The 15,237-nt window shown below is 34.7% G+C and overlaps 1 protein-coding gene across 1 annotated transcript in view; it reads right to left on the bottom strand.

Annotated features, from left to right (window-relative positions):
• Positions 1-15,237, bottom strand: part of SEMA3D (sema domain, immunoglobulin domain (Ig), short basic domain, secreted, (semaphorin) 3D) — a 192,888-nt gene that overhangs the window by 78,512 nt on the left and 99,139 nt on the right. The window contains exons 6-7 of the mRNA XM_006834337.1: positions 14,440-14,568; positions 5,212-5,354 (exon numbers count right to left, since the gene is read on the bottom strand). Coding sequence (XP_006834400.1) covers positions 5,212-5,354; positions 14,440-14,568 — 272 coding nt within the window. The remainder of the gene's footprint in view (positions 1-5,211; positions 5,355-14,439; positions 14,569-15,237) is intronic.

Here is a 15,237-nt window from a genome sequence, read left to right as displayed (position 1 = left end):
GAATGTGGAAATCATCAGACAATATCATTAATATCACTTGCAAGTAAAATTTTGCTAATGATGATTAAAAAATTGCTGCACCAGTACACTAGTTGGGAACTGTCCGAGGTTCATGCCAGATTCAGATGAGAACGTGGAACGAGGGACATTATTGCTGAAATCAGACTGATTTTGACTGAAAATTGTTGATTTTAAGTGCCATCAGAGTCTCTTCCAACTCACAGTGACTCTGTATAGGGTTTCCAAGAAGTGACTGGTGAGTTTCCAAGGAGCAGCTGGCAAGTTTGAACCACCAACCTTGTGATTCAAACCGATCTTGTGGTGAATGAGAATACCAAAAAGATATTTACTTGTGCTTTATTGACTATGCAAAGGCTTTTGACTGTGTGGATCATGACAAATTATGGATAACACTGTAAAGAATGTTTATTCCAGAACACTTGGTTGTGCTCCTGTGGAACCTGTACACAGACCAAGAGGCAGTCATTCAAACAGAACAAAGGAACACTGAAAGTTTTAAAATCAGGAAAGTTGTGCTTCATGGATGTATTTATTCACCATACTTGTTCAATCTGTATGCTGAGCAAATAATCCAAGAAACTGGATCATATGAAGAAGAGCAAGGTATTAGGATTTGAGGAAGACTCATTAACAACTTGTGATATGCAGATGATACTATCTTATTTGCTGAGTTAAAAGGACTTAAAATACTGGCTGATGAAGATTAACGACCACAACATTCAGTTTGGGTTGCCCCTCAAGCAAAGAAAACAAAATCCTTACCATTGGACCATTAAATAGCTCCATGATAAATGAAGAAAAGTTTGAAGCTATCAGGACTTCATTTTACTTAGATCCACTATCAACACTCATGGAAGCAGCAGTCAAGAAATCAACTGGCATTAGTCAAATCCACTGCACAAGACCTCTTTAAAATGTGCAAGAGTAAAGATGTCAGTTTGAGGACTAAGGCACACCTGATCCAGATTATGTTAGCTTCATGTGTATATGAAAGTTGGACAATGAGTTAGGAAGATCATAGAAGAATTTTCACATTTGAGTTATGATGTTGGAGAAGAATATTAAAAGTACTGTGGACTGCCAGAAGAACAAACAAATTTATGTTGGAAGAAGTACAGTCAGAATGTTCTTTGGAAGCCAGTATGACAGCATTCGTCTCTCATACTTAGGACATATCAGAATGGACCTGTTCCTGGAGAAAGTCATCATGGTTGTTAAAGTGTAGGGTCAGTGAAAAAGAGGAAGACTTTAAACAAGATGGAATAGCATAGTGGCAGTAGCGATGAATTTAAATATAACAATGATTGTAAGGTTGGCACAGTACCAGCCAGTATTCTTCCTGTAGTCCATAGGGTCACTATGAGTTGAAACCAACTCGACAGCACCTAATAACAACAACAACATGAAAAAACACACCTATCCACACAGCTGCTTGCAATAGTGTCTTCTTCCTATACTTATCAAGGTGCTTCTTCTCTTGTAAGGTGCCCTGGTTTTTAAGTGCTTTGCTGAAAGGTTAGAGGTTGGAACTCAACCAGTGACTCCCTGGGAGAAAAGAACTGATAATCTGTTCCCATAAAAATGTAGAGCCTAGGAAACCCTACAGGGTAGCTCTACTCTGCCATATAGGGTGAATTTGATTCCAAATTTATGTGACTGCACACAACATCTTCTACAGGACTCAGTTCAAGCACCACTTCCTATGTAGAATATTTTGAGTCTTTCTTGAATACTTAAGAATTTTCAGCTCCTATAGCCATCATCATCAAAGAGCTCTGGTAGCATAGTGGTTACAAATGGGGCTGCTAATCTCACAGTTAGCAGTTCAAAACTACCAGCTGTTCTGCAGGAGACAAATGAGGCTTTCTGCTCCTGTAAAGAACTGCAGCCTCAGAAACCCTGTACAGGGTCGCTATGACTCGGAACCAACTCCACGGCACATAACAACAACAACAACAACAACTAAAGCCATCATATTTTATTGGGATTATCTGTTTGTAAGTTTGTTACATTTACTGTACTATGTGTACAGTATCTAGTGTAGTATCTTCCATATAAAAATCATTTTACGTTTTGCTGTTGCTGAAATAATAAAATAATAAAACCTATGTTTTTATTTAAAAATATACTTTAGTCATGTTTTTGTATTATTTTTCCAGTTTTCTCCTACCCATCAATCACTATACCCCACTCAGTAATATGTTTGGTGGTAGTTATGTGCTGTGGAGATGGTTCAGACTCATAGAGATCCTCTATAGGGTTTTTCAGGCTATAAATCTTTAAGGGAGCTGACTGCCTCTTCTTTTTCCTGTGGAACAGCTGGTAGTTTCGAACTGCTGACCTTGATGTTAGCAACCTAACTCGTAACCACTATGCTATCAGAGCTACTTAATATGTTTAATGGTCTTAATAAAACAGTGTTTATTTTCATTGAAAAGTTACAGTTATATTGCAAATAGTTGTTCATATGTGTCTAAGGTTATAAGAGAAAAAAACAACACCACATAAACAATGATAAAAACAACAACAAAGTTCAAACATTTCCGAATAGATACTCCTGGAGTGTCATGATAAAACAGTATCACAGACTCTCATGCTACTGAAAATCTTTGAAAACTCAATAAAATGTAGAGTTTACTGTATTTAACATGATCTCGTAGCGTAGTGGTTACGAATCGGGCTGTGAACCTTAAGGTCAGCAGTTCGAAACTACCAGCTGCTCCGCGGGAGAAAGATGAGGCGTTCTGCTCCCATAAAGATTTACAGTCTCGGAAACCCTGTACAGGGTCGCTATGAGTCAGAACAGACTCCACGGCATATAACAACAACAACAACTTCCTTTTTTGATTACTATTTATTTTTTATTGCTTATATCTATCAATCACAATTTTGTTTCATGGTATATCAAGCATTCTGTTATTACCTCTTGAAAATAGAAAAGCAATATTAGAATAACCCTATGGGGGTAAAACAAGAAATATCACAGAATAAGAATAAGCTCAATATAATGTCAGAAGAAACGTTTTCATATTAAAAAATATATAAAAAAAATGATGATGCTATCACTGACATCTAATTAAATTTGTTATTATTTTATAGGGAATATACATTTTTTTAATTTCAGGCATTTTTAGTGTTCTCAGTCAAATATCCAAGTGTTTGCTATGATTCAATCCTTAGTTATTAAGTAAAAGTTATAAACATGAGCAGGATATGTTGTTATTAAGAAATCGCAAATAAAGCATTTAAAAGTAAATATGTGAACATTTAAAAACATGTGAACAATGGATCTTATTTATAATGAGGAGTATTGAAGATGGTGCTTAGTGATGTAGAAAAGAAATATATTAACAAAGAACTTTATATATATGTTTTTAGTAAATCCATCTAGCCCATGTCCTTATTTGATCTTACAATGTGTTAGTTTTTATCCAAAGACAATAGCATGATGAAATCTTGCTGTGTGGCCTCAGAACTTTTCTTGGTGGGAAAACTCATTTACTACAAGTCTGTCTGCCTTTTCAATTGAATAGGAGTTTGTTCCTAACTTAATTTATATATGCCTCATGAGATGCTTTTATAGATAGTCTATATTATGCCTTCAATATACAAATTTATAAATTTGTAATTAGAAAATTTGAAATTAGAAAATTTATAATTTTTCTGAATTTCTTTTCCCCTGAGATAACTTTAGTATATTTATACTAGACTAAAAATGTTTCTGTGCTATAACTCCGTTGTACAAATGTATTAGAACCACCAAGAAGTAAGTATTGAACTAGCTCACAAAACAAATATTTGTCATATAAGTTTATCTGAAAGTGACTCATGAAATGCATTTAATTGATTGTAAATCTCTTATGCCACGTTTAATGTAGTTCATTTATACAAAGTTTGTCAGTCCAGAGCACAGTTTTTCAGGGTCAGGCTACTGTTGTTATAAGGCATGCTTCAGTACACTAACATACTACCACTACTCCAAGCAACAGCTATTCATTTCCAGACAAGAGGCTTCAAGAGAAATTACTGTGAATTCTTAAACTCTGAAAGAGTGAGATTGCTTTTAGTGAATCTGTCCCCTGGGGGTGAATGGATCAGTGGGAGATGGCATTATTGGTCATGATAGAGGTAAAGAATGATCTGAGCTCAGAAGTTGGCCTCATTCAAAAGCCATGTTTTCATTAGCACTCTTAAGTGCAGAGATGGTTTGTATTTCTGTCCTTGAAAGTGTTCAGAAGCCTAAGGGCACAAATTGAGTAAAAAAAGAAATAGGTTTAGTTAAAAGAATATGAAAAGTTTGTACAAAACCAAAGCAAGTGTCACATGGAGAATATTTATTAACTTAACAGGTCTTCCTCTTATTAAGTTTACTCTGAAGGTGTCTGTCTATTTCTGAAAAGATATTTCAGTGAAGATAGATCAAATTAAGTGAATTCAGAATAATATAGTGAAATCAAAAGTATAATTCCAGTACTATTACTACACTGCAAATTTTATATTCACTCAAATTAGGATATTAATGGCACAAAGTAGACTGAAATGTTGAATAGCATCTTCTGATTTCCTATAATATGTGTAAACAATTAGTATTAGAAAAAAAATTGCAATGCTGTTCAAAATAAATGTTTTGCAACTTAGTTTATGTATTGTTTCTTACTATCCCATTTCTACTTAGAACCTAACTAGATTAATGGTCTAAAAAAATTTTATTAGAGTAGTATAATATATTCATATGTTCTACTTAAATAAAAATATACATTCTAATATATGTGATATATACTTTGATAAGAAAAATACTGAATATAATTATTTTAGTGCATAAGTTACTATAGTGGTTATGTTATGTTTTTCTCAAGTTTAAAGTAAGCTTATTTAACTGCATATAAGAACTTTTTAGCTCCTCATATCAATGATCTAACTGGGAATAACAATGTGCTGCAAAGAAGTAGCCCATCCATTAAAATATCAAGCTGCTACAGAGATCTAACTCAAGCCCATGCAGAAGTTTAAGTGTCAGAAAAATGTGCTGTAATAATTGAAAAACTTGAATTATTATTTTTTCTTGGGAATTAAAAAAATATAGAATATAACATATCATCCTGTATCATCAACATTATTCTACTTCAACATTACATGGTTAATTATTTCAGATGCATAGGATATTGCCTTAAATAAAGCAAAATATCTTGCCTTACAAACTCTCCCAACTCGAGAAAGGATGGTCTTATCTGAAGTGCTGCCTTCTTGAGATGATTCACGGAAAAAGAAATATATTTTATCATCATCTGGATTGTAGGTATCTGGTATGGGAAAAATTCCAATAAATTTTGCTCCTGTTTAAGAGAAAATAAGATAGAAGTTAAAATACTGAAATAATTCAACCACATACTCATAGGTATTTTCTGTTTATAGAATAATTAGTATCAGGTTAAAAAAAAAACAAAAAACAAAACCATGAGTCGAGTGTAGGAAGTACAACATGTATACAAATAAACATGGCACAATACAGAAATATACTGTATTACCATAAAGAGGTAGTTATCAAATGCTCTAGTAACTGCAGAATCTGTTAACTACAATTGCTACAACTCGATTAAACTACCTAAGAAGTTCCTAAAAACCTGGATTTTGTGGATTTATAATCTTCTGATATATAATGAGGTCACTGATTTTTAGCCACAATGTCTTTTATGAGACGCTTAGGAAAAACTACAAAAATACCCCAAATTTTGATATACTATAATGTTCTTTGCTACAGTCTGTGTAACAGCCAAAGTGGGGAAAATGGTAACAAAAACTGAGTTTGTGCTGACTACAGTATAGGCACTGCAGACAGCGTCTCTTGGGTTTACAACCTAGTCTGTTACTTAAAGGAAAGGGAATCTCAGGCAGAAGGTTGTTCTTAGGTACTGTCCAGTCAGTTCCAACTCATAGCAGCCAACAGAATGAAACAATGCACAGCTCCAACACAACAGAACGAAACAATGCACGGTCCTGAACCAGCCTCACAATGTTACGTTTGAAGCCATTGCTGCTACCACTGTGCCAATCCATCTTGTTGGGGGTCTTCCTCTTTTTCTTTGACCTTCCACTTTAACAAACATGATGTCCTTCTCCTATAAATATGGTATTAAAATTTCATCAAATTCATTAACACATATTAATACTTATCCAATCACTACCCTACTCAAGGCTTTTAGAGCAAGAAAAACTTCTAGACTCAATGAATACAAAATTTAATAAGGCCTGACTCTTTACATCAAATTCATTACAATATGGATTAAAGAAACACTGACACATGTTCAAGATGTGGCTAAAGAGAAAGGCCAGCCTTGATGTATCCACGGACTTGAAAAGAGATTGCAACAATGAATAGAGAAATAGACAACTAACTCTGTGATCCCATAGTAGGAACAAGTTCTAATTATGATAGTTAAAGTTCCTTGTCAACTTGTCTAGGCCATGTTCTCGATGGTGTAGTAGATATTATATAATCATACTCCATTTTCTGATTTAATATGACCAGTTGATCAGTTGAAAGGGGAGTCCCCTTGGAGGTGTGGCTTGCATTAAAAAATATAGATGTTCTGGCAAAGCTTGCCTTCTCTTGATTCTGTGTTTTACTCATCATCCACTGATTTCCAGTTCCTGGGAAGTGAGCCAGCAATCTGCTCTCTGCCCTGCTGGTATTGAGTTGCTCAGCCCCAGCAACAACAGAGTCAGAAGACACCTTCAGTCTGACGTCTGATGCGCTTAATCTGTAATGCAGTTGGGAATTCACAGCTTCACCAATTCCGTGAGCTATTTCCTTGGAATAAATCTTTATCTACATATACATATGCATCGCTGCTTTTGATCCTATGGGGAACCTAGTTTGAGATAATAATCTATAGAACTTTTTGAACATACAGATATCCAAATACAATGCCATTAAACCATTAAAAAAAAAACAAAACATTGGCATATGCATTTTAAACTTACATAAATACACAAATAAGTAAAACTCTATAGGTGATTCTGATAAGCCAAGTTTAAGAACTACTGACATAGAGTAGCATTTTGTATATGGGATAAGGGATACAGAAAGATCTCGTTAACTTAGGTCAATAATGCAGTTGAATGAATGGGCATAGGGAGTGATAACTAAATAATAAATTAAAAATCGTAAGTAAATGGTATGGGAAAAAAAAAGGATAAAATAGAGACTGCAAAAACTGGTAGAATGCCATTGGCTTACCTTATGTTGATGAATAATAGAGGGTACAATGAGCATGAACCCAAGTAGAATTATGGTAGTATTTAATTTTATGGAAATTGAAGTTACACATGCAGTATGAATTTGTGGTGCTGCAGGTTAATGAGCTGGACTGCAAGATCAGTTTGAATCATAAGGTCGGTGGTTCAAGCTCAACAGTTGCTCCTTGGAAATCCTATACAGGGTTGCTATGAGTCGGAACTGACTCAATGGCACTTCACAATAACAACAAAAAAGTAACAAAATGGAACAAAGTTTATACAATCTTCTCTCACCAATGAGAATATGAGCATTAAACAAATAAGAACAAAAAGCATCGCAGCTAAAAGGAATTCCACTGTGAGGGAGAGAGTTGCTTAGAAATAATAAAACTCTTTTGCTTGGGTGTCAAATGGGAGGTGTGATACTAAAAGGTGCTATTTTTTTCTTCAGTTAGCAAACTTTAAAAAGAGAAATAGTTGTAAAATAAGAATGACAAGGTTATAAAGGAGTACAAATAAATATGGCAATCCATTACCGTATTGCAGAAGTACACAGGAAAACCAAACTTGAATATACAAAACATTACTCATATGTTACCAGATATTGCATTTGAAATGGTCAAAGGTAGAGTATGATACTAGCTGTCATTTCATGAATTTCCTCATCATCATTTCTACAAGAGGAAAGACTAGATATTTTTACAAATGTCATTTATTTTACATTGAACTAATATATAATATAGATGATCCTGTTGAGTTAAATATCATTGTATATTTTATTGAACTCTATTGAAACTGGTTATTTTTTCAAGCACTGTACAAAAGTTGTTTGGGAAAGAAATGTTTAAGCCAAAAGTTTATTATATGAAGAAATCTAATTATAAAGAAAGAGTTAGTATTGAATAGTATACTATTCTGTGATTTAAATACTATGTATATTTATGAGTTAAAAATAAATACAAATTTAAAGAATAAAGAGCTTCTTTCTTTCAGATTCATTGAAGTTCTCTCCTGGAACTTTCATTTTTAGCACTTTATGAAGAAACTCTTTGCTGAATTGCTGCCAAGATTCAGTAAAAATAGATATCATTTAATCAGTGTATGACATGCATGGTTGCTGAACTAAATCATTTTAAATCATACCAATAGACACCTGGGCTTGATTATACCACAATTTTTCCCTTAGGCATTTGAAACAAATGCCCTTATGGGGACGGAGTTTGAAATCATACATTTGCATAAATGGACTTATAATATGACATCAGGAGGCACTGCCAAATGAAAATGCCTCAAACCCATGTGGCCTGTAGGACACTTCATTTTCATTTTTCCTCATGAAGTTTTTTCACCTAAGCGAGCACACCTACACCAGTCCAACAACAACACCTGTCCAGGTGTGTCACTGTAGGATAAGCCCTGGCCTCCTAACCAAAAAAAGGTTGGTGGTTCAAAACTACCAGCTATTCCTCAGAAAACCTATACAGGGTCACTATGAGATGGAACCAACTCGATGGCACTTAAAAGCAACACATCAAAATTTAATTGATAATGAGTTTCTAACATTCTCTCTTCTTATAATATCTTTTACAGGTATTTTTTAAGACTTCATCCTTTCATGTGGAAGGAGACTTTATAGACAACAGAGTATCACAAGAGAAACTTCAAATGAAAACTGCTTCCATATGTTAAAAATTAAAATGTAAAACAACAGCTCTCATCTACTCCAGGAAGGAAAACAAAAACACATGCATCCAAGGCATTGTTTGTTTTCATTTTCCAAATGGTTATATATCTTAATCCTGAAATTCCAACAAGAACTCAATGAGATTTGAATAAACACCCTGACTTTTCATCTATATTTTTGATTCCTGATAAATTGTAAGATTAAGTTAATGAAAAAAAAAAAGTATGTTGTTGTTGTTGTTGTTAAGTGCCTTTTAATTGGTTCAGATGTACAGCAAGCCTGTAATGGGGTTTCCTAGTAGTGGGTGGTGAGTTTGAACTGCTGATGATGTGGTTCAAACCAACCTTGCAGTCCAGCGCATTATTTTGCAGTACCACATCAGGAAGCATTGTTGTTGTTGTTATGTGCCGTGGAGTTGTAACGACGCTGTACAGTGTTTCCGAGGCTGTAAATCTTTACAGGAGCAGAAAGCATCATCTTTCTCCCGCTGAACATCGGGTTGTTTCGAACTGCTGACCTTGTGGTTCACAGCCCAATTCGTAACCACTACACTACCAGAGCTCCTTATCAGGAAGCATAGACACATCTAAATCCTCAACTACAACAGCCCATTGTGCTTCATCCTCTCGGTGATACATTTAATAAGTGAATATGTTTTTCAAAGGAGACATATGGATTTTTGCTTTTAAAATCTTTCAAAACAGAATTGCCCTGGTCAGTGTTGAGGTTAGCTGATATCATTATGGTTAATACTCAGTGGAGAAAAGACCCTTAAGGCATTTACACAAGCTGTAAGGACCTTACAACTTCTAAGTGGTCTCTGACAATAATTAACAATAATAGCATCAAATTTTGAAAAGCAAGGTTAATTCTTTGAGATCTCCATTTAAGAGTTAATTGTTGTTTGCCTTTGAGTCAGTTCTGACTCAGAGCAACCCTTCAGTGAGTTTCTGAGACTTAGTCTTGGGTTTGGACTTCTGACTTTGCAGTTAATAGTCCATTTCTTATCCTACAGGGCCACATACTCAACTGCAAATTTAACTTTTGTATTTCATATAATCTAAAATGACATTACCTTTACATTTATAAGTGTTTAATCAAATATTTGCTATTGTTGTTAGATGCCAGCTGATTCATGCTGCTGCTGCTGTTAAGTGCCGTCGAGTCGGGTCCGACCCATAGCGACCCTGTACAGGGTTTCCGAGGGTGTAAATCTTTACGGGAGTAGAAAGCCTCATCTTTCTCCCGCGGAGCAGCTGGTAGTTTCAAACCGCTGACCTTAAGGTTCGCAGCCCGATTCGTAACCACTTATAGTGACCTCATATATGCTCCAATGGATTCCGTGATCTTTTAGAAGCAGGACTAACAGGCCTGTATTTCAAGGTTCTGCTGGATGGATTCAAACTACCATTGTTTGTCTAGTAGTTTAACGCTTAATCATTTGAATCTCCCAGGCTACACATAAATAAGACTTTTTTTTTAAAAGGAATTTAAACTGAAAATAAAATTTTAGCAAAATTTAACAACAACAACAACAAAAAATCCCATCAAACTGTCTAACCATATGTGAAGAATGTATTGATTAATAATATAGAAGAAGCAAAGAAGATATCATATTGATCCTATAATTTGAAATATTAACTATCCATCAATTCTTTTCAACCTGGTAACAATCTTAGGAAACCCAGTAGTAAATTTCACACCTACAGACTAAATGAATAGTAAATAAAGCACACACATGTGTTATATTACTATTAGGCTCTAAGCACATCATTAATAAACAACACTATCTAATAGAAGTTTCTGTGCTGATGGAGAGGTCCTGTGCCTACACTGTCCAATGCAGTAACCACTAGCTACATGTGGCTACTAAGCACTAAAACAGACAGTGTGACTGAGAAATTACAATATAATTAATCTAATTTTAACTCATTTAAATGTAAATAGCCACATATGATTGTAGCAACCATATTGAACAGTAAAGTTTTAGGCCAAACAATCTACTCAACAGCACTTAGCAACAACAAAAATTTGTGTTAATAACTCTGTTAATTAATATTATAGAAGAGCCATTGTCAAGGCAGAAACAGAGCCTTATCTATATAATTTAGACCAAAATGCAGTCAAGTTTCAGACCCAGGAGATGTGACATGACGTTTCTCTCAGAAGCTTTGTGTTTTGATAGAAGCATTAACATAGGCAAACAACTTATGTCTTATTCAAATTCATCCTGAACTTGCATATGAGTTATTTGTGATGTGTTCCATTTGTGATATGTGGCTGATGATATCGAGCTTCTCCACCATCTCTTCTCACCTATATAGTTAACTTGACTCCTGCATATTCCATCTAGTGTGGTACAGGTGTAAGGTTGTCTTTTACGTAGTTTAAAAAAGGTATTTGGTCTAGGATATACCCTTTGGTTGGTTGATGATGCATGGAGGGGATTGGAACCATGGCAATGAAATGATATACGATGGAATGAATGTAAAACTAAAGTTCTCTCATGTAAACTATCATATAATTCACAATAAAACATTTTTAAAAAAAAGGTATTTGCAATGAGTAAGTTGTTGGTCTCACAAAATTCCATGATGTGATTTCAAGCATCATTTCTATCACAAAGGTCATACTTTCCAGCCACTGATTCTTCATCTTTTTTTCAACTTCTAAAGAGCATTCTGAATGTACTTCTTACATGGCAGATTTGCTTATTCTTCTGGCAGTCCATGGTATTTACAATATTCTCTCCAACACCATAACTCAAATACATCAATTCCTCTATGGTCTTCATTATCCATTGTCCAAGTTTTACTTGCATATGAGGCAACTGAAAATACTATGGATTGGGTCAGGAGCACCTTAGTTTTCAAACTGATATCTTACATGTAGAAAACTTTAAAGAGGTCATTTGTAGTAGATTTGCCTAGGGCAATACATCATTTGGTTTCTGATTGCTGTTTCCAAGCGTGTTTGATGGTGGATCCAAGCAAAATGATGTATTTGAGAATTTCAATCTTTTCTCCATTTATAATGATGCTATGTATTGGTTGTTATTGTTGTTGTTAAGCACTGTAGAGTCGATTCCGACCCATAGTGACCCTGTATAGGGTTTCCAAGGAGCAGCTGGTGAGCTTGAACCACCACCAACCTCGCAGTTCAAATGACTTTGCAGTCTGACATATTTGCCCGCTGCGTCAGGACTCCTATGTATTGGTAGAGTTGTGAAATTTTTGTTTTCTTTACAATTAGATGCAACTCATACTGAAGGCTATAGTGTTTGATCTTAATCAGTAAGCATTTTAAGTCTACTATTTTAGCAAGCAAGTTGTATCATGTGCATTTTGCAGGTTATTAATGAGTCTTCCTTCAAACCTGATGTGATATTTCTCTTCATTTAACCCAGCTTCTCAGATTATTTGCTCAGCATACAGATTGAATTATATAAACAGATGTTGTTGTAGTTCTTAAAAGTTGTCAAGTAGGTTACAACTCATAGTGACTCTCCATAAAATTTCCAAGGAGTGACTGGTGAGTGTGAACTGCCAAACTTGCAGTTCAAACCAACCTTTTGGTTGAGTGCCTATCCTACAGTGCCACATCAGGGTTTAAGTATTATTATAGGTGAAGGTCAAACTTATTATAGATGAAAATTCAAGAGTTACTGCAAATAAAATCATTTTTCAAAGATCTCACAATGCACACATGATAGTCTTGCCATCCATGTGTGTTAATTTTTTTTTTTTTTTAATAAGTAATCACAGTGGTGTTGTTAAGGACTGTAGAGCTGGTTCCCACTCATAGCGACACAGTATAGGGTTTCTGAGAAGCAGAATCAAAAAGTTGGGGGTGTTCTTCTAAATTTGTTTTTGCTTTTGAAAGGGTACTTTTTGGTTATTGGAGATCACATTGCTATGTAAATAAATGAATCTCTAGGTATTGTAAAATACTGTTTTTACATTAGTTTTTCTCTCATGTTTATATAGTTGCTGCTCAAATGACCCTTTGAGAGATGAAGAGATTGCCTCTAGGAAATCTGTACACTGGTCTCTTCCAAAGCCTAATATTTATGGCAGGAATGAGAAATCCCATCTTAAATAGCAGTATTACATTATTTTGTCAAGCAGCTTAATAAAGTCATAAATTGTTTAGAAAAGTATTGGAAAATTATGATAAAATATCTTTTGTAAGGCAGTGGAACAAAATAGAAGCCTTCTATTGTTCCTTGAATTAATTAAAAGATATTCATTTGAGAGTTTTTCTTTGAAAACTCCAAGTATTTTATAGTCCATAAACAAGAAGTGGTCAGACAAACTAAGAACACAATAATACCAATAATCTTTAATAATTTGGAGGGACATGTAACACATATAAACTATCTTTAAACAATAGAAGTCATTGTTACAAAACAATCCCTTTCATTTGGGTTCATAAACCGTAGTGCTTGGTGATTAAAAACACAAGCCTGAAGGCTTGAATCCAAGCTCTGCAACTTCCAAACTGTAGAATCTTAATTAAATTAAATAACTTCTCTATACCTCAGATTACTCATCTAAAGTAGGCATGTAATAATGGCATTTCCCATATAGGTTGCTGTGAATATTAAATAACATTATGAAATGTTAAGCAAATATAATCTTGTGAAAATATTAAAATATGAATCAGAGTCTAGGCTATAGCATACACTCAGTTGTTATTGTTGTTGTGAAGTGCTGTTGAGTCGATTCTGACCCATAGCAACCCTGTATAGGGTTTCCAAGGAGCAGCTGGTAAGCTTGAACTGCTGACCTTGCAGTTCAAACGGCTTTGAAGTCTGACGCATTAACCCACAGCACCACACCAGGACTCCATACACTCAGTAAATGGATGTTATTTTGAAGATTAAAAGGTGCCTGACCAAAGTCATGGCCATTTCAATCATCTTATATGCTTGTAAAAGCTAAACAATGAAAAGGAAAGACAAAAGAAGAGGGCAATTCTTTAGAACTACATACAGTGTTGGCAAAGAATATTGAATATGCCATTTACTTCCATAAGAACAAACAAATCAGTATTAGAGAAATACAACTAGACTACTCCTTAGAAAAAAATGATGGCAAGATCTTGGCTCATTTGCTTTGGACACATGTCATCAGTAAAGACCATTCCCTAGAAAAGTACATCTTGTTTTATAGAGGGTCAGTGTGAATGAGGGAAACTCTCAGTGAGATGGGTTGACACAATAGCACACAACGGACTCAAATATACCAAGCATCATGAAAATGGCACAAGACCAGGCAATGTTTCATTCTGGAGTCAACTCAACGGCAACTGAAACAACAAATCACTGTTATATATTCAAACACTGCTAGAGGTGCATCTAACAGTGGGGTTATTGTAAATATATTTTGCATGCTGAGCTGTATCAATTTTCCCAAAGCACCTTAAGTGAATAATAATGAGCTTCTTATCTATCTATAAACAAAGGAAAAACAATCAAAAGTGAGAAAATCACTAACCATTGAGCCAATAGTGTTCTGAAATGTCAGTTCTGATGTAATGGTGATCATGAGTAGGCCCAAGGGACCGAGTCAATGCAGTATCTTTGCCAAGGAAATCAGAAGCTGTTCCAGAATAAAGGTACTCATCTGGGAGGGAGAGAAAATGCATAACTTCTAAGAGGACATCAGTAGACAACTATTTACAATATATGAGCTTCACAGCACGAAACCAATAATTACTTATTGCTTCACATCAGCATATGTTGTTTCTTAAATTTCACTTTCAGATTTTGAAAAAAAAATGTGCTTAGTTGAAGAAATATAAAACTCAAATATAAAATATAAAAACAGGTCAAAGTCTTCCAAATTAAGGATTACGTATGAATTGATTTCTGTTTTGACTATGCTTTTCTTCGTTTCCTTCTTACTACAAATAATTCAAAGATATAACATAATCAGGAGTTCCTTTTTACAGCAGTAAGGAAAACATAGTAAAACTAAATGCCATAATGAGGACTAGATTGTGTAATTAGTATTTACTTAACTAATAAAACCTCAATGGCCACACCTTTTCTTTGCCTAACTTCTGCTGGAAAAGATCTTTCAGCACTGAAGTCATTCTTTGCAATTATAACACATTGCGTTCTTTGTGTTAATCATGTCTCTAATGGTTCTGATAAACAAGAATTTCTGGAAAAATGAAAAACATTGCTATTACTACAACCATGATTTCTTAGTCCTATTATTTATGTAAAGTTCATGTCCACAGTTTACCACAGCAAAAGTGAGAGAAGAAGAGAGGAAGAGAGCTGAAAG

The sequence above is a fragment of the Chrysochloris asiatica genome, unplaced genomic scaffold (genome assembly GCF_000296735.1).
Source record: "Chrysochloris asiatica unplaced genomic scaffold, ChrAsi1.0 scaffold00010, whole genome shotgun sequence".
NCBI classification, from domain to species: domain Eukaryota; kingdom Metazoa; phylum Chordata; class Mammalia; order Afrosoricida; family Chrysochloridae; genus Chrysochloris; species Chrysochloris asiatica.
The sequence above is the reverse complement of the archived record's forward strand: the minus strand, read 5'-3'. Positions and strand labels throughout refer to the sequence as shown.